The 24,870-nt window shown below is 35.6% G+C and overlaps 1 protein-coding gene across 6 annotated transcripts in view; it reads right to left on the bottom strand.

The window, feature by feature from the left end:
• Positions 1-24,870, bottom strand: part of CACNA2D3 (calcium voltage-gated channel auxiliary subunit alpha2delta 3) — a 466,453-nt gene that overhangs the window by 288,463 nt on the left and 153,120 nt on the right. For all 6 annotated transcript variants that reach the window (XR_008205698.1, XR_008205697.1, XM_052678868.1 and 3 more), the window contains exon 3: positions 24,692-24,808. Coding sequence is in view for 4 of the 6 variants with exons in the window: in XM_052678866.1 (XP_052534826.1) it covers positions 24,692-24,808 (117 nt within the window). In the remaining 2 variants the exon portion in view is untranslated. The remainder of the gene's footprint in view (positions 1-24,691; positions 24,809-24,870) is intronic.

Below are 24,870 nucleotides of genomic sequence, written 5' to 3'. Positions count from 1 at the left end.
ACCTTCAACTTGCTTGTGAGTAATTTGCCTACCACAGAGCTGAAATTGAAGTATTACATTGCTAAATTTGTATGTAAATTTCTTGCTTTACTTCTAACTCAGTAACAAAGTCATTAGGAAATACTGACGTACTACTACTAACTTCCCTAAGTTTTCTAGACTACTCAGGTATCCCCTGACCTAACTAAAAGCAATTGTTTGGGTCCCACATAATCCCACCTACATACGTCCTTTCCATGCAACCTGCTTGAACAGAGAGCAGGCTGGCATCTTTTCAGCATTGGACTCTCTGTTAGAAGGCTTCAGTGCAATGCCATCTGAGCATGGAGAATTTGTCCAAGTTTTGCTGCACGGTCACTGCCTCACAGTAGGGCTGCTGGGGCCGACTGGAAGAAGCAGGGTTCAGTACAGTCCTTGCACAAAGCATGAGATGCCTGGGCACTGAGGAGCCAGTGAGGGGGACAGTCAAGTCCACAGCTGAAACTGTCACACCAATGCTGTCGGCATCATAACAGCACAATCCTCAGCTCAGCTCTCCCTAAAAATAAGCTGCAATTTTTATTTCTTATGGTAAATAGTAGTTTCATTCATGGTTACTTCCTAGCCAGTAGTTTAATATAGTATTTTAGCCTTCTAAAAACATATGAATAAAGGTAGTTAAATATGATTGCAAACGTGGAGACGTCCTAAAATAAAAATATTTCTACTGATTCTCCAGTCTGAAAAAGAAAACCACTAATTATTTAAACACAAAATATAAATCCAAAATTTTTGCGGGTCTTTAGCAAAGGCAGTCATTTATCTTCAGTCATTTTTTTAACAGTAATTCATAAGAAAATAAGCTGTGCTTTGCAGGGATCCACCTGAACATGTGAAGAGGAGAAAATCAAATATTGCAGTATGAATGTTTGACTACTTAGTGCATTTGATGCACTTCTTTGTGCTATTGATGAACATAGCAACCTACTGATCTGATCTGCCAGACCCTAATAACGTCTCCAAAACCAAAATACTTAAGTCACTGAATCTGAAACATAAGTAGTTCATGCTCACTAGCAGTCTACTTGTGAAGTACTCTTTCCCCACCACTGTTCTCTCTCCCCAGACTCGTAATTTAACATTCCTCTGTCAAAACAAAGTGTAACTACACCTATGTCATCCTTAAACTTTCAAACATGTTGCTTTTTTCTTCTATCTACTAATCAAATATTTTTTATAATTTAGTATAGGAATGAATTCTGGTTGTTATACATAACGTTTTCTGGAAATTAAACAGCACAGAATTTTGGGGACAAAGGCTGCCATCTTTTGGCAATACTCTGTAACAAAGTCTGTTTTCTTACACGAAATAATGCCCTAGTAAACATTTTATTATATTATTTTAGAAACTTACATTAAGCAAAAAAGAGCTGAAGAAGAAAATATGATTCAGCAGAAGGCAGCATGAGAAAAATGTACCACCAGAGCCGCTATATATAGTGCGATGTACCTTCACATAAAAACAAAAAAACACAGCTATTTTTTTTGATGGCCACTGATAGTCTGACACAAAGCTCTGAGTAGCGTAAGGAAATCTCATTTCTTTAAAAATACAAAGAAGGAAAACAAGAATTTTTCTTATGTACAAAATCTTCTTTTATCCACAGCAATGACTTAACCTACAAGTAGGTCTGCTCTATGTACGAGATCAGAAAAATGATTAAATAAATAGCAATTTTATCATGCTAGTAATTTATTGCCAACCTTAATTTGGTATTTTGCATATTTTCAGTGTTTCACCTTGGAAACGAAATTTTTAATTTAAGAATTTGAGATATATGGTTTTTGCCCCATTTTATGTCAGCTATTAACGTCTATCATTTGGCACAGTTACACTGGCATGGTCCAACAGGAAGACCTTTACATCAATATGTTGCCGCTGGAACTAAGTAACCACAACAGCAAAAGATTGAGCCAAAATAAGAGAGGACAAAATGGATTTTCTAGTTAATGGATTTTCCCAGTGAACGGATTTCCTAACCATTTGCTTGTGACAGATGAACAATAAGAACTTATGCTACATCCTCATTAGAATTGCTTCATCAGGCTTAAAGAAATGCCCAGAAATGTCCAGATGTACCAAGAAATCCCACTAGTACCAAAGCTAAACGTATACTTCATCACCAAAGGGAAAAAAAAAAAAAACAGAATATCTGAAATCAAACTTATTGCTCTGTCAAGGTTGTAGTCATGTGCTGCAAAGGCTTGTGACAATAAAGAAATCAACAAATATTTATTTGTTCTTCAGATTCCTTCTGGAAAATGTAAACCACAGTTAAAGTTTTAGAATAGAATTGCCTCCTTTACAGACAACTTAAACAGACATAAAATTCCTGGGAGAACAATTAGAAAAGAGGCTGCATTTTTAGAAGAGTCTACAGTATCTTTGGGAAATAGTGATACCAAATACCCTGAGAGATCCAAAAGATGTAAGAAATACAGAGGACAAGAAAAAGTCACAAAAAGGACAAAAACAAGTGACAAGGAGGGCCAGAGGAAACTTTTGAAAGAATGAAAAGCCAGAGCATACAGACGGTGGCACAGAAGTGAGACTTAGATAGCACTAATAATACAAAACTAAATCGTGAGGATGTCAAAACATGCTGAAATCATGTCAAAGAATGGACACAAAATTGCAGACAGATTTATCTTCAAAACAAATGCAACTACGGGAAGATCAAAAGAGTATTTTACTGAGCTTCTCAGTGCTGAGATTCACAAAAGCAAACTACAACCACCAAGACAGCTGAGCCATTTGGAGAAGAATGCAATTCTGAAGAGCTTCAAGAGGCAATCAGAATACGGAGGGATAACAAAAGCACCAGGTGTGAGTAATATTGCCACCAAGTTACCAAGAACAAGAGGGAAACAAGAAATCAACTTCTTTCTTGGACTATTTGGCCAGTTGGAGTTTGAGTTAATTTTTCAAACATTAAAAAATGCCAATTTTAATAATAAAAGTACAAAAATGTATTCAATTTACACAGAAGCATTCTGATGCTGGGGAACAGCGTTTGAAAACTTTAAGCCCAAGCGTGATACTGTAAAACAGTAACATTGCACACATTTAATATGGTGATGTACCTTGTACAAACATTCAAAAACTCCACAATTTGTTAAAATTAGAAACTTTAAGAGAGCTTTCCCACTGATCATAAGAATCTAAATAACCTCACATTTACAGTCAGCCTCCTTTAAGGGCTAGTTGTTTTGAAAACAAGTAAATAACCTCATACCATATGGAATTCAATTGATTTCACTGAATTTCCGTGGCATAATTCTGCTTTTACTAGTGGGACTTATGAAAGCAGATGAAGGGTAGCAGAGCACAGCAAAGTCTACTACCTGTCTGGCACCAAATCCCTCCGGCACAGATGTAGGAGGGATAAGGTACAGGCTTCCACATCACAAAATTTGCAGTCTTTGGAACAGTATGGTAATACATACTGCTTAAAAAGTATTATGCTACTATCAGTAGGACTTCCATATGGGCACTGCCATGTTCCCAGTGCACATATTACACCACTTGCTGAAGAAAACAATCTTTTCCAAACCATGCCCTGTTGGCATGTTAATGCCTTTAATATCCTTCCCTGAATAGCTTTTAACAGACTGAGAAGGTTAAGAGAAAAATGTTTAGGTCTGTTACATAGAAAGACTAAGCATAGCAGTATAGAACACTGTCAGTTTATTGGCAGTTTGAGCATTCTTTAATTTTACTTTTTATATGTGCTGCTGCTTCAGTACAATGTCCCCTCTTTCTCTCCCCCGGTGTTTGGACTGTTTAGAAAACTATTTTTAAACAAAAATACATAAGGTGTTTCCCATGAATCTTTAAGAAGTAGGAATGTGGACTAAGCCACAAACCAATAAAACTTGCAAGGTCAATTTTATTACACAAATGTGCAACAGACCGTATAAATGGCAATTAAATCCCCAGGTTTTTGAAATTGTGATATTGCTCTCTTCTACAGATACTCAGCAGGGATATCCAAAAGGAGGCACTGAATCCCAGAGATCTCCACAGATATATCTAGCAATACACAGTCAAACATCAAAGTGGTGATGCATAAACTTACACAGTAATAAAACAGTACAACGCTGGTAAGTAGAATAGCACAACACTCCCAGGTATAAATATGAATGTTACTAAGTGAATTCAAATCACATTTTGGATACAAAGTTTACGCTACCACCATTGTGCTTAACTGTCTGATGAAATGAGCAAGGTGGAAGAGTAGTAGAGTATTTTAATTAAACTTTACACACGTGTAACATTGTATGAATTAAATTTAATTAAATTGTATTAAATTATATTAAATGTATTAAAACAGCTGCAAAAACACACACTATGGAAAACTGCAGCCCCAACTGTTTGTCTCCAGCGCATTTTGGGAGATCATCATTCAGATATCCGCTTCATAGTCCCTTACATCAAAAAGAGATTGTCCATAGCATTGTACCAGGCAAGAAGTATATCTTTAATTTTACTCCCTTGTTCCTTCTTTCCGATAAAGTGAATCAATGCAACAATTCAACCTGATATAATACTTTGGAGGAATATAGTTGACCTAGAGCTGAATAGAAAGTCTCAATGTAATAATTTTGAGCATTTTCATTCCATTTCTATAGGCAATTTCAAAAACAACATCTGGATTTATGCAGAATATACTTACTTCGGCTAGTTTGTCCAATCGTATGCATTGTGATAAAGGTTCGTACTGCCTCAAAGACCATTTTCTCATTTAAAAGACAGTAGAAAAACAAAAGTGTATCATGCGATCATATAAATAATACTGTTTGTAGGAGTTCCACTTCTGTTTCGCCTTCTTTCCATGACATTAGGAGAAAAAGCGTCAAAGAATATGCTAAAAATAAGCTAGAGTGGCAGATAACACTTCACAGGTGAAACAACTCTCTTATAACCTTGGCAGCACGCTCAACTTCCCTGAACCACTCATATCATGAAAAGCCACTCTTTTTTGCATCACATTAGTCATCCAAAGTACTGAAAAAACAGGGCTCATATTCTAGTGGTTAGCTCTGCTTTGCCTTAATTGACCTAGAGCCAAAAAAATTTCGGGGAGTACCACTTGTAGGAAATTGACTAGTATTGTTTTTCAGCTTCAACAACTGCAGGGAGCTTCATAAAGAAAGCCTTACCTTTGCACTGTAAGGCAGCTATTTTCTGCAGATATACTAGTAATGCTATATGTGTCTTTTCAGTCACTTTAACAAATTGCAGTATTAAGTTCTTGAGTTTGAGCGTCGATTGTTATATTCAAATATTGTTTATATATGAAAATCAAACCTTGAAAATTTGTGTGGTTTGTTCTGCTGAGATGTCTAATTATTTACATCCCCCACGTACTTTGAAGTCATCATAGGATTCATTCATTTTTCAGTTCATTTAACAGATTTTACACACATTCTTTCCACCTCAATAAAAATTGCCTAGAATTTCACAGTTTATCATATTTTTTTCATGTTAGAGAAAAAACAAATATTATAAATATTCCCAACCAGCCTGCAACTGTCATGTTTATACATATTCTTAGCAGCATTTCATATTTTGCAATGAGAAAGCATATTTTATTCAGTCTATCATGTCTTTGCACATCACTGTATGGAAAAGTTTTAATAACCTTTTATTTAAGAATTTAATGCAGCAAAGCCCTGTGTTTTAAAGCAATACATTATACCAGATTTTGAATGACTGCAAGAAAAATGTTAATATATTCATGCAAACCTGTGACCAATTTGTGTTTCAAGGAAGATAGAAAACAAATTGAGAGATGATAACTATTTCAGATATGAATAGGATCAAACAGCACGTTTCAGACTTGAATCAGGCTATTAGGCTACCAGAGATGCCACTCAGAAGTGATGCCAGCACAATAAACGCCAGCAATATCCCAGCCTCCCGCTTGCCACAAATATTCATCTTTCCTCCTCCTAAAATATGATACATATGTGACAGGTTCTTTTCAACTTTAGAAACATTCTCCAAGTTGGTGTTGGTTCCTAGCTGTCATTCAGTCATTCAAGTGTTTTTCCTAACATACACATTAACTTTCCTTACAGTAGAGAAAGCAAGGGCAAACAAACGTGTTTTGTATTTGGAGTGGACAAAAGAGCCTAGTGCCTGATTTAGTGGTTGGAAGCCCTGCTCATGACAGGTGGGTTGACACTAGATGACTTTCAATGTCTCTTCCAACCCAAGCCATTCTAAGATTTTCTCTAAAGAAAAACTTGAGGGCATTCCTGTTTGAGCTGATTCTTCCCTCCTGAAAGGTAAACTCATCACCAACCAGCTTTTTTCTTGTGGAAAGGTCCACCGCATCACAGAAATGACAGCATTAATAATGCTTTCCTCAACAGAATTACATATTTATTTGCATTCATTTTCCAAACTCTACACTAATTTGCGAACTGTCTTTCCATAGTCCTAACATTGAGTGCTCATTCGAGGACTCACTGCCACTCTGTCTGATTGGACCAGACCATCCCAGGAGTTTACACAGCAGAAGGAACTGGTCAGGACCAGCTACAGTGTACTTTCAGTGAAAAATTTGACTTCTCTCTTGCCTAAAGCAAGATTCAAAAGTTCGGGAGCACCAAGCAGAACACCACCCAGCATCCTGAAGAACTCTGTGTTCAGGAGGGTGATTTTTCCCATCTCTGGAAATTCAATTTGTTTTGGGTCAGTTCTTCAGTTCAGTTCAACCTCACATTGTTTACATTGCCTCCTGATGAAAGAAAGTCAAAAAAAAAAAAAAGCCACTTTCTTGAAAAAAGACTGAGAATCTTCTATTTTTGGAAGAATTTCAAACTGAAAGAACCTGCCTGAGCAACAAGCAGGCAGCTCAGGGATGAGCAACTGCTGGAAGTGAGCAAGTCAGCACACAACTGTCTGAATATGCAAGCAATTCTGAAATATTCCATTTAAAAAAAAAAAAAAAAAAAAAAAGAAAATTGATGTCCTGCAGTGGATATCAGTGCACACAATGTGTGTATAGCTAAGTCTTTTCAAGAGAACAGCATTTTTCCCTCAGTTGTTTTGTTTCTAAAGCTTCACGCACTTTGGTTCTCGAAGAAAGAAATCAGTACATAAAGATTTCTGAGTATTTCCTACAAGCTACTAGAATAAAAATAATCACCAGTATGAATGCTGTAGCAGCACAGAGAGGAGCCAACTCTGTCAAAGGCACAGAAATTGTTCCAATTTACCTTTCAATTTCTAAGCAAGAACTTCATGGAGAACTTCAGAGAGCTTGGCCACACAAACAACACTGCTCTGCCTCAGAGCCGTTTGTCTCCTACACAGGCTTCTCTCCACAGTTACTCTTTGTAAAGTAAGGGCTTGGAAACCTCAAAGCCAATTAATCCTTTAGTTAGAAAGGAAAAAAAAAAACCCACAAGAGTTACTGTCTCTGACTGTGGATGTAGGAAAGCAAAATCAAACCAAACAAGCTGCCATTTCACACAGAAGATCAAGTATTCTGCAAAGCAGGGGAGTGGGATGTAAGGAATAGTACTCTCCCTCATTAAAATATAAGGAAAGAAATACTCTCAGTTCATCTTCTGTAGGTGCACTCACGGAATTTCAGCAACCAGCAGTGCTCACAGGCCAGCACAAAGACCTGCAGATCCCACACGAATGAAGGCTAATATCAGTGAGAAGAGAGCTGCAGTGATGAAAGAGATCACCGCTCCCAGCCCTGCCCTCACTGAAGACAGCTACTAAGAATACCAGCATGCCTACAGGAAGAAAATGCTAAGTCTATTTTATTATTTTCCTGAAGTAATGAAATGAGCCATGGTGGCGTTTTATCCTTGAGGTTTAGGGTTTATTTTCAAATCCAAAGAAAATCAAGCTCAGAAATACTGTGAACTCTGACAGATTTCACACAGCTTACCCCAAAAGTAATCAGTGCATTGGAGGTATTCTCTTCTTTCTTTTTTTAATTAAGTTATTTCCAGATAGAGTAGATTGAGGCATTAAAATTAAAGCATACAGTGAATTATATTGCCAGTTTGGCTGCTCTGCAACTTCAGTAATAATGTTAACATTTCTAGAAGCTCCCACAAAGGCCACCTGGGAATATAGAGAATTTTTTTTTTTTGGTCATCATGTTCTGAGGCAAGCTTGATGTCAATTCCAGAAGACAGGGGAGTGCTATACAGAATTCATTTTAGCTGTAATTTCTATTTCAAAGTCTCTCTTTGAAGATACCCCATACAGCAGATTTGATATTCTCAGAACATATGCATCACTGCATATCTAGTTTGCCTGACAGTTTAAGTGAGACATTTAAATATTCTCTCTTGATTGCAGTATCCCACTTTTCACATAAGTCTCACAAAACCCTTTGCTCTCAACATCCCCTCTCTATATTACATGGCACAGATGACAAACTCTGAAATATCAGGAATGTTCACAGGCAACAAATATTAGTCAACAAATAAACTATGGCAAAAGTTGGATTAATTGGTATAACGAGAAAAAAATCCTAAACACTGCTTGGAGACCATTTTGCAATGGTTTCTCTTGCAGTTGACAAAGGCATATTTCTTGGGGGGAAAAAAAAAAAAGCAAAAACATCCTTTAAGAACCCTAGAATTTATCAGTACATGAGCTGCACATGCATCAGAACTGCAGAAAAGGAAATAGTCCCCAGATTCAGAAATAGAGCATTGACTTAAAATAAAAAATAAAAAGGACAAAGGTGACTTTTAAGTTGATCAAAAGCTTGGCAGATTTCTTACGTAGGGAAGAAGAGAATAGCTTTCCTAGTAAAAGGAAAGAGATTTCTGAACAGATAGAGAGGGCTCTCTTTCAAATATATGAGAAACTGTGTTCAGTTTCTACTTAGTCCTTATTCAAAGAGTTTGGAGCTGGCCTTAAAGCTTAAAGAAAAAAAAAAAAAAACCTCTACTTTTTTCCCTGCAATAGAAATCTATGAGATCTGAATTTTTTAAATTAGACTCCTGAAAAGAAATCTAGATCTTTGCTAGCAAGGTGCCAAGTCTAGGCTTTTCAGGCTGTAAATACACTAGAGCAAGACTAAATACTGCCCCTCTACAGCTGGCAGCAGCACCCAGATTATGAAACCCATCTGGGCCAGCGCACCATCTCCAGAGCATTGTTCAGCTGCTTTTGGAACAAGGCTTTCACAAAGCATAGATCTATATGCTTTTCTTCAAAAGAAGCACAAAACAGCATTTCATTATGAAATTGCCAATACTTGGAAAAGACAAGTTTATTTTCCCTGGAATTAGACAGGACATTGGCACACCTACTGTCAAGTTATGATTTGCTGAGCATAGTCAAGGTTAGACCTAGATGCCAATAAAGATTCATTAAGTATGAAATACAATATCAGCAATGTCTTTGTAATGACCTGAGTGCTAATTTTGGCTCAGAGTACTTGAATTCCCCAATGAAAGAACGGTAAAGGGGAACAATTTAACAGCTTTTAACCACAATTATGTTAACACATTGAACATTTGAAAAGATACCCTAAGATATATAAAAGTGAGAGAAGCCAAGTGAATATACAGTCTAGCAAACTAGAAATCATTAACTTAGATTTCTTCTATTTGTTCTAAATCAAAAGGATTACTCCTTTTCTTTTAATACTATTGTGATTACAGCACAAAAACATTAATAAAATTTACCTCATCACATCAGATAACAAAAGCACTTAACACAATGACAGCTAGATAAAGGGGTAAAATTCATGTATTAATTTTGTATTTGCAATACCTAATGAATAAATACCATATGAAATAATTAACAAGCAGAACAGGGGAGTTGGATTTTCAAAAAAGAATTGCATGGGTTGAAATACTGAGATTGACAAGTCCTTTTAAATACAAGTTAGAAATAAAATAAAGCAACAAAAAAGAAAGCTTACAAAGTTGGTAGACAAATCGTTTTACGCTTTTATAAAATTTCATAGGCTGCCTTTATGACAGTAGGCTACACTTGTTTGTCTCCCATGAAGCACAGTAAGCAACTAATTGTTGCATGCAGCCTTAATGTTACATCTCATATGACACAAGAGGTTCTAGAGCTTTAAAACCAGCTTTTACAGTATCACAATCCACAAACATCCATCAGCACCCCTGACGCTCTAGCTGCACTGGAAAACTTTTACTCCAGCAAATTAAAATTAACCTACAGCTTAGCGCTTATGATTTTTAATATCCCATCTACTTTTGTCTGCACAGTTCACATTTATACACCATGCAAGAAGAAATAAAGAATATTTTCTGTTCCTACATTGGTCCCACAAAGATTTCAGCCTTTTAAGATGTGCGAAAATAATGTGTAAAATATAAGAATATTGTAAGAAAATTCATCTTTGTGACATGACACACTCATTTGTGCCATGATTCTCAACTTTTCTGCTATGGAATGAGCCATTTAAGACTACTTTTAAATCATGTATAGGTTATGAAACACTTCTAAATTTTAATATTTTATTTTAGGTGAAATACTTTATCTATTTCCTAAAAATATAGCTAAAAAATATATAGCTATATATAGCTAAAAAAATATTTAGCTATTGATGCTATTAGAAAGTCTAGAGTTTACACTGACTACGTCTTATCTCCTTTAATAAATATAATCCTCAGAAAGACCAACTGGATGCTTATGATTTTGCATCTATGCATGGTAAGGTTAATCATACAGAAGCCATGCACTCAAAATATATTAAAAATGTATATGGCTACAGACCTAGCTAATAATACGTTACATTAAAAATTTTAATGTGATATATAACTCATTATTTGACTTTATTTCTAAAATATTCTTAAATTACCCTTGTCTACTTTGATAATGTAGTAAAACCACATTCTCTTCCTATGCCATCATTTGGCTGTATAAACTTGCGTAATAACCAACTTTCAAATCCTGTCATTGGAGAACTAATCTAAAATATTCTAACAACCTCTTCTCCTCTCCCTTCGAATCCTAGATCACTGTAATTCTTATTGTTCCTTTCATAAGAAGTAATTTGCATGCTGCAAATAGCAGCAGACCTGCAACGTAACTGAAAAACATGCAAAATCAAAAAGTGCAAAAATCAAATAATGATCATCCAGGGGCTGGAATCTTTTCCAGATTCACAATTCTTTTTGTTTTGTGCCTTCCCCACCCCTTCCCACTGCCTTCCCCTGAATACACTAATTACGAAAGCTGATCCTCCAAAAGAAGCCAAAGGATTATGGTTCGCATTTTTTCCACACTGGAAGTATTAAAAAAAAAAAAAAGAAGCAACTGCAACAAACATCATTTAGCTTAAATGGTCTTTTCGCAATCATCATTGACATCATTCCAAAAGGGCAGGAGCTTTGTTTCAAACCCACATTTTCAAAAACAGATGTATATTTTTAACAAAAAAAGAAAAGCTGCCAACTTGTAATGATCAATGATAGAAAGTCTTCCCCCTCCTCACCCCCCAAGTACCTGTCCTGAAAAACCATACATGGTAAGCAATCTACTGATTTCATTCCATTTCAAACAGCAAAAACATTACTGTCTTAATTTTGGAAGAAAGCAGGAAGTGCACCATCCCAGTTTAACAGTACTTAAGGAACAGTAAGTACAAATAGAAAACTGATTAGAAGGTAAGATGTGGCATCACATAGTGAGTAAGTGAGTAACGCAGCAGTGCAAAGTAGACTTAATAAAGATTAAAAGTTTTCAGAAGACTCAAGAAAACAAGAAAAATTAACATGTGGTCCCAAATTTTTATATATATAGGAAATATTTTATAGATAATAGTTTTATATATATATATATATATATATATAACAGCATTTATATATATTTTTATATATGTATATATATATATATATATATATATATATATATATATATATATATATATATATATATAAAACAGCAGAAAAACAGAATTTCTTCCGAAAAAATAGTAAGTATGCTGGTAGGAGGAAGACTACAAGAGAACTGGGTAAAAAGTAGTGGAGAGTATTGATGTAACACAGAAGAAGTGAAGTAATTGCCTCAAAGTTTAGTATAAAAGCCACAAAAGAGTGATCAAAGTTTTTTCTTTTCTTTCTTTTAATGAGAACTTGGACACAGACGAGAGGGAAGAATCAAGGTAATTAAATAATTTCCACGAATCTCCAAAACAGAGCATTACAATAGCTTCTGGCTTAAGTAAGGTCTACTAAGGCATTGCTAATTCCTTCAGCACAGGCTGTCACATGGAATTGCTGAATGTAATTAACTAATCTCCATCCCTCCAGCTTTCACTACACACTCCACCTACTTAGTCATGAAAGACAGCAAGCGAGTCTGCAGAGTGTTTGTGATTATCCTGCATTATGGGCATCACGAGAGATATAGAGTAATAAAATGTATTTCTATCAATCTATACTGTTTTCAAGCAGTGTATTGGGTAAAAGTTGAAATCGGTCATCACCTGCATCCAGGCTAGAAATGCACAGTACTGCCTGCATTCTCACAGATATGAACAGGTTAAAAGAGGTGAACAAAACTGGATCATTACAGTAAATGCATGTATACATCTTTTTTATCCAGCATTAACAGCTTTGTTCTATATCAAACAAAGCTTCAATGGCCAAAGAAAACGAAAACCAAATACCTCAGATTTAATGAATTTTAACCAGCTTTTCATGATGCATATAGAAACACAGCAACAAGCGTATGCCACCACACCACATGATGCCAGCATGTAGGAATCATTCATACATAGCTCCAAGCCTCTCCCCAGCAGTGGTCAGCAATGCATAGTTAAAGTGTTTAATGGACTTCTTGAACTACACATCGTCCATCAGCATATTAATTAGCCACCTGTGGACTTTTATTAATTTAATACCTTATTGAACTTCAGTCAAAAATAAAGACCAGGAGGCTAGTCATTTAATTTTGAGATCATGAGAATGGAATTATCTACAAGCAAAAGGAAAATAACTATTCCCATTTCTGTAATGATTCAGTGACATTTAAATGAAAATTGCTTAATTCAGAAACCAAGCCAGTATTTCCATTTTTATATGTCAGAAATATTTGCATTAAAATAAGACAATTTAGTTCCTTTAGACGCATCTTAAGAATAACAGTAGTAATTTTTATGTATAAAAAAAATAACACTTCATAAATATCCATAAAAGTAAGATAATTAAGATAAATTCAAAATTAATAACTCTAGAATTAGTAATTTACTGGCAGATTTAAAAGTGTTAAATTACCATCTCATCACAAGATACGGGAAATGAATGATAATAATGATTTTCTTAACAAAAATCCTTTTTCAGTGTCAGGAAAAAGTTCAACATAAGCCAACCCTGTTTAATTACAGATATTATTCTCATCTGCTGAGTGTGTGAAAGAGGACAAAATCCCAAAGGGTACCAGAACCCAACAATCCAATCTGCTGCTGAAACACTGTGAAACGCAAAGTAGTCTTTCACTGCTCTCCCTTAAGATGCACTCTGCGACACAGACTTGCCAGCTATTTCAAATGAACTACAGAAAGTGGTTTTAAACTGTCTCACCTTTACACATAAGAATTATATGAATAAACTGACCACGGGTGCCCCCCTGAGCTCTGACAGACAAGTTGTGCTGCAGTTATTTCAGGAGGTTCTAGAGCACATCTGGGAAAGGGGACATGACAACGCACGAGATCTAAAAGTGCAGCGTAACTGCATTTTGCTGCAGTATAATCTGCTTCTCTAATTCCAGCTTGTTCTTAGAACAAATACACCTACAGGTATCGAGCAGTTATTTCCTTTTCCTTTGCAAATAAGTTTCTTGGTGCATTTTTCCATCCTACTGGAATCAGAAATGAAGGGCACAAGACTTTCTATAACACAATATTTCTGTAGCGCATTGTGTTCCACTAATTCCTGCAATTTAATCTTTATAATAAAAAAAAGCTTCATCAATAAAACTTCAATTTACAGTATCACTTCGGAACTGCTCATTTCTTCCATGAAATACCTTCCTCTGTTATGTTTTGCTCAGACTGTTTGTCCTCCTGCAGTACTTACACAAGCAATCGTCCGTGATATGTTCTGCTAGCTAAAAGGACAAAGACATGCATTTGATCTATGAATACAAGCCCATATCTATTTTTACAGACTGTAAGTTATAGTTTTCTCTATAACTTGTTTTAATATTAGTTAAACATGGAAAAAATAACATTTGCTAACAAGCCATAATCATAGTGTGATACTGAAATCAAGACGCTACCTGAAATAAATGACTATTGCCACAGTACTGAAGAGAAAGCACCAAATGACACAATGAGAAGGAGACACTTCAAAATGAAAAGATCAGCAATTTTTCTTTCAAACACTTCAAATGCCACAAAAACAAAATCACATTTCTGCTTTTCTGGGTGTCATCTCAAAGCAGAAGAGCAGTGCCGAACACATCGCTCTCTGTACCTGCTTTTACACCAGTGCACTGCAGCACAGCTTTGCAGAGCTCTTGGCCTCAGCTGCTCTTTCTGCAGATCTTAATTCGACAACATAAATGGTTTAAGATCTTAATTCGTCTACAGGAGAAGAATTGCTTGGACGTTTTTGTGAAACTCCACTTTCAAAAATCATCTTTGAAAGTGATTTAAAATCCCTTATCAAATTTTTTTAAAGCATACTTTAATTAATCAGTCAATTAATCAACAGCAATTCTGTGTTCTTAATAGGATTTTTTACATCATTTCTATCGCCTCTAAAGCTGCTTTATCTCCAGTGTCCAAGGCTCAAGTACCAACAGAATTTGATAGCCATGAGATTCAGGGTTGAGCAGGTTTATGTTGCGCTGATGATATTGCCCATCTGTCTAGCAGAAGCCTCAAAACTGAAAGCCGTTTCATTCAGCAGGAGAGTAAACTTCTGCCTTGCTCCCAGAAAAAGTGAATTTTCAAGGTTTTTCCCTGATATTTCAGTTTTTTTAATTTAAAACACTTTTAATCAGAACTCTACATCTTGAGCTCAAGAGTTCAACTTCCTGAAGCTATTATACAGAAGAAATTGATGCTCTACAAGTGAGTTGGAACAGGAGATGCTAACCTGCTAGTACAGCTTGCAATATGGAATATCAGGCTTGAAGCAACTGATTTGCACACAGATGATCAGAAATTTCCCTAAACACTGGGGCATTCACCAGAGTACCTGACACACATCTAATCAGATAGGATGATATTTTGATGCGGTTTTAAGTCACGTAATAAGGTGAACAAAGAAATTAAAACCCAAAGTAAATTTAATTGATGTGGCTCACACCTGTCGCCATCCTCTGCTTTCCTTTCACATGGGCTTTTCACCTCATGCAATGAACAAAATCTGAGTTTATTTAAGGAAAAGAAAGACTCTTTTAGGTTACCAGCTTAGGGTTTTGGGTTCATTATTGCACTAAGTAATCCTTCAATCATAGAATCCAGCACCAATTTGCAAGCATATCTGAGTATAGGCTAGGATCATTAAAAAATTCAACGTTAACAAAACAAATAGAATGAGATTTTTTTCTTAGTATTCATCAATATGCCAAAGGTTAATTTTAACTACTGAAAGTTGCAAAACCAATTTGCCTCAGCTCTTTCCTTAGGACATTCCCTTTCTATGGTGCTCCTGCAGCCATCTTGGCTGGGCCATAGCACCTAGCTGATCTGGCATGGCAAGCTGGAACAATAGAAAGACCAGTGTGATGGAATGGTAACGCAGGAGATGTAATGGCAAAAGGACTGGCAGGATAGAAAGGTATTACAAAGAGAAAGTAAAAGCACTCACTCATCTCTGAAGATCTAGGCTAGCAAAATTCCACAAAGGAGGGATGTCCAGGAAGAGACCCTTCCCCAGTGGCAGTCAGCCCTTAAATGAGGTCTAAGAGAGGTGCATCCAGGCTCCACTCCTTCCGTGACACAGCTGAATTGCCTTCACCTGTGCACCCAACACTAAATTGCCTTCACCTGTGCACCCAGTGTTGGCCGGGTCCTTTCCCCAGGTGCTCAATCAGTGCTTCAGGCCAGGACTCAACAGTTTCCACACAAAAGTGTAAAGCAAGAGCAGAGCCAAGAGTAAATTTCCTTAAAAATACTAATAGATTCTCCTTAGAGCATGTTTCATTGAAATGTGTTATTGTGGAAGAGAACCTACAACAGTTTTGGGCCGACAAAGATGTAGACTGCAATCACCAAAAATTTGCTACCAGTTTGCTTCCAGATCTTGTAATGGAAAAGACAGCAGCATGAGCAGCTGTGCTGTGACAAGCACAGGGTATGCCCCAGAGGGTTCTCTCCAAGAAGTTACCTTTGTTCATTATGTGAGCATTACACTGAATGTGTGTCATGTTGCAGAAAACAGGCTAATATTATACAAACAGCACTGCAGGCCATGGGGTATTCTCTCAAGAGAGTATTTAAAGTAGTCAATTAATAACATGTAACAGCAAACAACCTAAGTGAGCTGAACCTGATTTTTTTTAATTACATTGTCATGTCATGCTTAAAACATCTGAGAATAGTGTTTATCATTCCAAAAAATAGATTTAATGATATGTTAAAAAAAAAAAAATGAACTACGAATTATAAATAATGGAACAGGTGACATACAACTGAAATTAAACACACTATATAAAACTTTGAAGTGATATGTATAATTCAGATGGTAAACATCAAATTGAAAATACAACTGTTTTTGTTAAAATAATGTTAAATATTAAAATACGGTAATTCTCCAAACAGTGATAAGAAAGAAGGATACATAAGGCCAACCTCTCCTAGTTAATTCTTCCAAACCTACTTTACTTTTTTGTTCCTGCTGTGAGAAAAGCTATTTTATGTTGTTGATGGCAAACATTTAATGTTATATACTTTTGCAGTGAAGTTTAATAAATGAATTATTCTGTGAAGTGTCTGGTTTGATTTTTCTCTCTGCCTGTATTTTCAGATAAGTGTTTTAGATTTGAAAGCACTATCTTTAAATACTTTTCACTTCTTTTCTCAGAAGTAAGGATAAAACTATCATAATCATTTCCAGCATAAAATGCTTTTAAGATTTCTCTTCATTTTCCCCTTTCCTCGTATTTAAGACTTTTTTGTGTGTTTTTTTTGTTTTTCCCTAAATTTAAAGTTGCATAAGAAATTCACTGAATTCGCTAGGACTAGTTAGATTGGTTTTATTGAGCAGACAAATTGACTAGAGTTTTAAAGCCAGACAAAATTCAAAGCCCAGTTTAAGTTTACTTTGTTTGGGTATTTATTTCAAGCTGCAGCAGAACGAGAGCTTCAGATCTGCAGTAGTACCATACAAGTTGGTATATACAGGAAATGCTTCCTGGAGGCACCATGTGCCAGATTATGTACGTGACTCTAAAAATCTAAGGAGATACATATTCCTCAAATCTCCTAAAAATAATCATATAAACCACTGTCCTTTCCTTAAAAATAGATTTACCAAATTAATAGTTTCTACCCTTAATACAGAGGCTGAAAGTAGAAAATTCTTTCTGACCAATGAAGAAAGGTTGATAAACAAAATTATTTTGACTTTCCTAGTTGTTGTAATGAAGCCATTCCTGAACTATTAAAAAGCAGACAGTGAAGGATCTCAGTGAAGTTCTTGTTGGATTTCTTTCCATTCTATGGAAACTAAACATTCAAACTTTGTACGTGTGAGAAAAGGCAAACAACTGAGTTAGCCAGGTTTTGTTTCTCTCTCCCTGTCGTCCTCCAGTCAAACAGTTTTCCACAGTCTCAACTAAACCAGGCTTTAAGAAATTTTAGATTTAGACAGAGATTTGGTCAATACCCTTAGCTCCCTGCTCTGATTCAGTGCTTCAGACAGAGCTCCCAGCTCCCACAGCACCCAGCTGCTCTGTCGCACAGGTGTGCAATCAGTTAATTGCTGCTTTCCCCTTCATTCACCTGCAACGTACCCAAGGACAGGCTGCAGTTCCGTCATAGGAATGTAGGCTAAGAGAAGCCTACTGGCTGTTCAATGAGAATGAAATAATGATTTTCATGATTTATTTCTTTATTATCTCTCAGAAGTCACAGCAATACCTGTCTATAAATATACATACATGTTGGAAAACTCGGAGAATTCAAAAGCAAAGAAGCAATATGTGATCTACCTGAACTGAACTAAATAAGCTTGCTAATACTATATTTCTTGAAGATCTCAGTTTCTGCACATCAAGAAAAGCAAATGTTAAATGGAACAGTAGCAAACAAGAAAAATATTAAATGTGTCTTTAAATATTCTTCAAGTTATGATTACTACATATTATGCTTCTAAATAATCTTCTGGCTGTCAGTGGATTATTAACCATCTTATTATCTTCCAGTGTAGTCTACTTTGCTAAAAATTAAGTAAAGCCCTTAATGCTTTCAGAACAGAAATTCAACACTTACATATGAAGAACCAGTCAAACTGTGAGCAAAATTCAGATGATAGCAAAAATAACTGGCAACAATTAAATTAAAACACTAAATGTGAGTGCAAAAATACTGCTGAAAAGTATTAATTTGTTGCCAGTAATTAACACAGTTGTAGCTATCTCTTACACTGTCTTCATTATTTATTTGAAACTACTTATAGTGACATTGGATGATTCACCATAATCTCCTTCCACCCATAATCATTTACAAATTTTTCCTTCAGTAATTTCTATATATTTTTTTTCATCTGTTGATCAGAACAGCACCCATTGAGCAGCACAGCTTTAAGTAGTGTATGTTGATATTCATTTTCCTTTGTACTTCTACAGATGCAAGTTAGCTTGATGAGGGAACAGTATGGACAGTAGAAATGTGTTTATTATACATTTTAATATAGCTAGGCCTGTAAAGTAATAAGCTTTGAAATGTAGGACCTTCTCATCTTCTATTATATGAATATGAAATATCGACGACCATTTCCTTCTCAAGAATGTCATTCTCAATCTAGCTTTGATCTAAGTGATAGAAAATTAGAATAAAAATAACAGTAATAAAACCCACAGTCGACACTGTAGAAAGTGCACATTCAAAATAGTCTCTTAAAAATAATACCTGTTCAAAAACTCGCTGGAATATTCCTCACTGTAGCCTCAATTTTTTCTTTATATATTGTTGGAAGCCAATAGGTTTCAACCACAAGTAAACAATACACAATCTAACAATATACAATCTAGATGAAAAATAGCACCATTCAGGAACGTCCTGTCCTCAGTAAATGCTCTGAATTGGCGTACTGGCATAACAGGGACATCTTCTGTTTCCTGGATTTAAAAGGTAGCTGAGTCTTGCTATTTTTGCTTCTTATTATTTTTATTTGGATTTTTGTCTTGATGAAGGCATCCATTTTCAATACATCATCTTATTATAATATTTCTTGTTTTTACCCATCATTAGTTCAATTAGCTTCCCAAAACAAAAACATTTAGGTTCCTCTAATCTCCAAGCCTTTCTTATGATTGAATTTTCTCTAACTTTCATCAGTGAGGCCACACTCTGTAACACCCATAAGGATTTAACATCTATCGAAAGTGACAAAAGACAAATGCAAACTGTGGAAAAGTAGTCAATAAATCTCAAGTGAAGAAGACACTGAAAACAACCTACACATAACAAAACCAAAAAAGCTCCCAAAACTTTATATTAAAAACTTCTTATTCAAAACTAACAAGCAAATGTAAAATAATAGTAACTTTCTAATTTTTGTTAGTATTTAATTTTCAGTCATTACTTTTTGTGTGATTCCAGTGACATCATTTGGAAGCATTAAAGTGAATGACTGGAATAACTCTTTGAATGGAAAGGTGTTTAAGCAGTTGGTAGAGCTAACTCCAAATCCAATTCTAAATACCACCCTTATCCAACCAGAAAACAAACACCACCTTCTCCGATCAATGTGTCTGATCAAATGGGGACGCGCTCCCCTCTAAGCAACACACTTGAAAAGTTAAATACTACATGCTGTCAAGGAAGGAATAAAGTACCTGTGGGCAGTTTGTAAGTAAAGCTACATTCATTGGCTAGCTTATTCAGTATTAGTTTTCTTAAAAATGTGTATATTCACAGCTCTATGTTCATCTAAGCAAGCTTATATTGCCCTCCCAACATAAATTATAATTTGCATGAATGCCTTTGTGTGTATATATATATATATATATACATATACAAAACAAAATTGATTTATTGATCAGGGTCATCAGTAATTGTCAGGCAGCATGTTGGAGTTTAACATATTGCTTACTTAGTTCATGCACACACACATGCAAATCAATAAACTGCATCTGTTAATATTACATATGTAAACCTCAATGTGTTTAAAGGTATGTACTCACACTTATGTACACATCCATAAAATAAAATGTGCAAACAGACAGTATATGAATAAGCATAAACATTTTTTAAAAAGTGTAATCTGTATTTGAATCCATGTATGAACAATACAGCTCTAACAGTATATGAAAACAGTTTGAAGACGGGTGTAAAAAGCACCTGTGAGGAAAAATAAAAATCTATTTTTCCTCATTTTAAATGTTTGTTAAATGTTAATGCTGATATTCTACACATTGGAAGATCATTTCTCTGCATGTGGAATTTCATGATAAAAAGCTTTAAAGTCACGGGTTTCTCGAGATAAACCCCACTGGCTTACTGATGCATGAATGCACTGAAATTGAATTACTGTACAACAGCAATTACTTTTCACAGCACAGTTATAATGAGAATCAGCTCCACAACGAACACCAGGTAGCTACGGTAGAAAGTTAATAAAATATTCTTTTATTTTTATTTTCCACTGTAGTGGTGGTAGTTACCTGAAAGAAAAATAATCCTTAACATTTGATTCACCATCTTAGAAGTAAATCAACAACCATTTTTATAGGATCCTCTTTTCTTGAAGAATGATGCTATTGAAAATGAAAATTTAGCTACCTCGCTAATTAATTTTGGCTTTAAAAAAAATAAATAAATCCCTAACAATTTATATATCATACTACTATTTTTCACTTCCCTCTTTTCTTTGCCTTTTTTTTTATTCCTATGACAGCATTAACTAGAAAAAAATAAAAACAGCGAATGAATAGTTTTAATTCTACCTCTTTTCTGCCACTAAGTTTCTTAAAATAGACCTTTGTCTGTAAGCACCATGCTATCGTGCTCTATTCTCTTCATTTTCCAATGACTGGAGACAGTCATGATACCTCCTAAAAATCTTAAAATAAAAAAACCTCACAGCTAACTTTACATTAAGTCTGAGCAAGCCCATTTCCCCTAACTGAAATCAGTAAAAGTCCACGAAAGATGGCTGAAGAAATATCACAAGTGACATTGGACTGCACAATGCTTTCCAACTGATTACTTGGGTTTGGCTGTAAAATTAAACCTACTGCCAAACAACTCAGGAAATATTTCCACTTGTCCCACCTTATGGGCAGTAAGACATTTTTCCCAATCAGAATGCCGTAGTTTTACCTCTGTATTTGCCAGTTATAATCAAAGGTAAGCGTTAACAATCTGGAATTAAAACCATTCGTCCACGGTATTAACACAAACCCTGCCACAAATATTTAAAAATGAGATTTGCAAATTGCCTGTCTGAAATTTCGTTAAGTAGAGCAGTGTTAGGAAAGAAACAGTTAACAGGAATATCCTGATCTGACATAAATCTAATGTAAATAGTGAACATTGGGAGTAGGGGGAGTTGCTTGCAAGGGTTTCCATCAGTAAGTAGATGACAAAAGGTTACATAATTGGTTTAGCACTTTCAGTTTTCCATTTATTTTATGTATCTGACAGCACAAAAATAGGACATTCTGTGATAGGATAATTGTATAGTGAAGGGTAATTCAAATGGGATGAATATGATAAAAATCACACTGAACCAACTAATCACTATGAAAAGCAATGAGACAAACATAAAAATTCAACCAGACTATAAATGAGTAGGAGGGAGAAGAGAATCCAGTAGTGATTAGTACCTCAGAACAAGTTAATGTGTTTGAAAGTAGAAAGCAAAACAAAACAGAAAACAAAAAACAAAAAACAAAAAAAAGCAAAAAAGAAAACAAGAAAAAAATGACCCTTCCATGCCATGCTATTTCTGTATCTCCTAATCTTTCTTGTTGACCTATTTCACAAATCAAACATTCTGTATGACTGCAGCTTCCTGAAATGTTGTCAGATTTTGCTGCATATGCTAAAAGCTGAGAAAGTGCATTATTAAAGTGCTTCATTTAAAAAGTACTTTACACTGCACTACGGATTATGATCTACCTGTAGCTAATTCAACCAGTGGTCTGGAGTGACACACATTTCTTCTCAATCGTTGCCCCACATTTCTAAGGCTGAATGATATTTAAGAATCATAGAATAGAATGGCCTAGGTTGAAATGATCACTGAGTTTCAACCCCCCTGCTATGTGCAGGGTCATCAACCATCGGACCAGGCTGCCCAGAGCCACATTCAGCCTGGTCTCCAGAGATGGGGCATCCACAACCTCCTTGGGCAGGAGTTGATCTTCATTTGCTACTTACCAGATATTAACCCCTAATCATCTAAAAGATTAATCTAATCTCTAGGTTTCAGTGCTCAGAACATTTCCACTCAAAGTTTAGGTCAAAACTCTACAATATTAGAGGCAGAAGAATTCAGCACAGCTTTGCCTTACTGTAGAATAGGTCTTAGTCCTATATATGCTTTGCAATTCTCTTCTCACTTCTACAGGCATAAGAAAGTGAGCTGTAATGTGCCAAAGAAAGAATCTGGTCAAAACTTATCAAGACAAAAAGTAGTAAATTCTACTGTCAAATGGAACTCTTGCAGGTTTTGAACTTATTACCAGAGCGTGGGCAGTCACCCATTCCATCTCTGACTCCCACAGAGAACCACCTCAGATGAGCCCTGTCTTGTATTTCTGCAAAAAGTAACTTTCCTGAAAGATATGCTAGAGAAATTAACTTTAAAATGAAGCATCCCTGTTCAAACCAAGCTTCTAAATGCTTTTCCAAAGATGGAAACTGTCCTAAGTACATTCTAGATATCAGTCGGGCTATTTTGGCACTGAAGTTCGTTCAGATAGCACTATCCAAGTGCTTTAAGATTTACACAGAGCACAATAGCCTATATTGGTGCAGGAAGCTTTGGTTGCTTATTTTCCTCCCTGAGGAGTGGAAAAACTCCATCTATGTGAAGAGGCCAAAGCAGCTCTATACACTTCACCGCCATTGGAAAACATTCATTATAAAGCTGTAACTGAGAGAACAAGTGCTCTTCCCCGCAGTGCTCCACACCTATAGAAAAGGTGTTCTCTTCCACTCTACACAGCTTGCTGTCACTTCTAGCTCTAGAGGATCACTGCTCTAACACTTTTGGACATTTTTACAACATCAGGGCACTAGTTTTCTATAGAGAATACGGAAAACCATCCCTATATAATCAGTGTACCTCTGCAGGCAACTTGCAGGCTTCTGGAAGCTGTTGCATGTACCTTAAAGTGCAGTTTTCCCTCTGAAAAACAGAACATTAAAATGGCACTGTGGGGTTTCCATGTGTTTTTGTCTTTCTTTGCTTCCCTGCCAAGTATGCTCAGTTTACAAGCTGAAATATGTTTTAGTTTGCTGCCAACCCAGAAAATTCAGCCTCTAAAAGAGCACCAAATTCCTTCCTCCCTTTTGCACTAAAAATAAAAATGAAAGGCTGAATTGTATTTGCAGCTACGCAAATGGAATTCCCTTCCTTGGGTGATGCCTTTAGCTTCACAGTTTAGATGCTGAGACCTCCATCTCAACTGAACAGACATATGACCAAAAGCAAGGTAGATGACAGCACAGAGCACCACCACAGCAGATTGTCAGCTCATCAACACTGCTGATACAACAGGAACTACAGTTATAGGCAGCCACCTAAATTTCAAAGAATAATGTAAAATGAAGAGTAGAACAGGAATACCTGATATTCTTTAGGACAAGTGTTACAAAAAATAAAATAAAATCCTATTTAATGCAGAAGAACACAGGTGTCAGACTTTTTCCTTTTTCTACAGTAAATCTAATAAAATACTGAGCACAAATAAGGTGTCAGAATGGAGTTTAAAAAAAAAAAACAACAACAACAAACTACTCAGGCCTGCAGAAGTACATACAGTAGGTAGCTACTGTAGACTGTTGATAAGTTGCCTTTACAGCTATGTACTACTTACCACAAACAAAAGCATTTCAACTTTTTCTCGATTTGATCTAGAGGACAGCTATTGAAATCAGAAGTTTCTCCCAGTAATATTTTTGTACTAGAGAGCAATAATATGAAGTTTGCTTTGGTTTGATTATGTGAATTCTAATATAATAATGCACAACCATTTGTAACAGATATATTTTACCAAACACAAGTGATAGTTTACCAATCCATATGGGAAACAGGTAGTCCAAACCTTGCTACACACTTTTGTGTTTATCTATTGATGCTATAAAACATTTATATATATTCTCTGGAGAACTGATTCTAAAAATACTTCCGCATCAAAAATACTTCTAAAAAAACTTTACTGTTTCCATTTCATTTTCAACTGCTTGTACATCTTCCATAGCAGAGCCTAAATTCCATGCTTAGTTTGACATTAGAGAATGAAATATCAGACAGCTCTGCTGCTTACCCGCACAGCTTCAGACTTTTTATGAAACATTTCTTCCATATTCTTTGCTAGCTTTTTCACAAGCTGAAGGCCGTCGATTTCTTCTATTGCAACGTCTTTCTCATATTCTTTGTATTTCTGAGGGAAGAAATGAAAAAAAAAAAAAAGAGTTAAGGAAAAAATTATTCAAGGAACCAGTT

The sequence above is a fragment of the Tympanuchus pallidicinctus genome, unplaced genomic scaffold (genome assembly GCF_026119805.1).
Source record: "Tympanuchus pallidicinctus isolate F22 unplaced genomic scaffold, pur_lepc_1.0 scaffold17, whole genome shotgun sequence".
Classification (NCBI taxonomy): Eukaryota; Metazoa; Chordata; class Aves; order Galliformes; family Phasianidae; genus Tympanuchus; species Tympanuchus pallidicinctus.
Note: the sequence above shows the minus strand (reverse complement) of the source record. Positions and strands in the feature narration are given on the sequence as shown.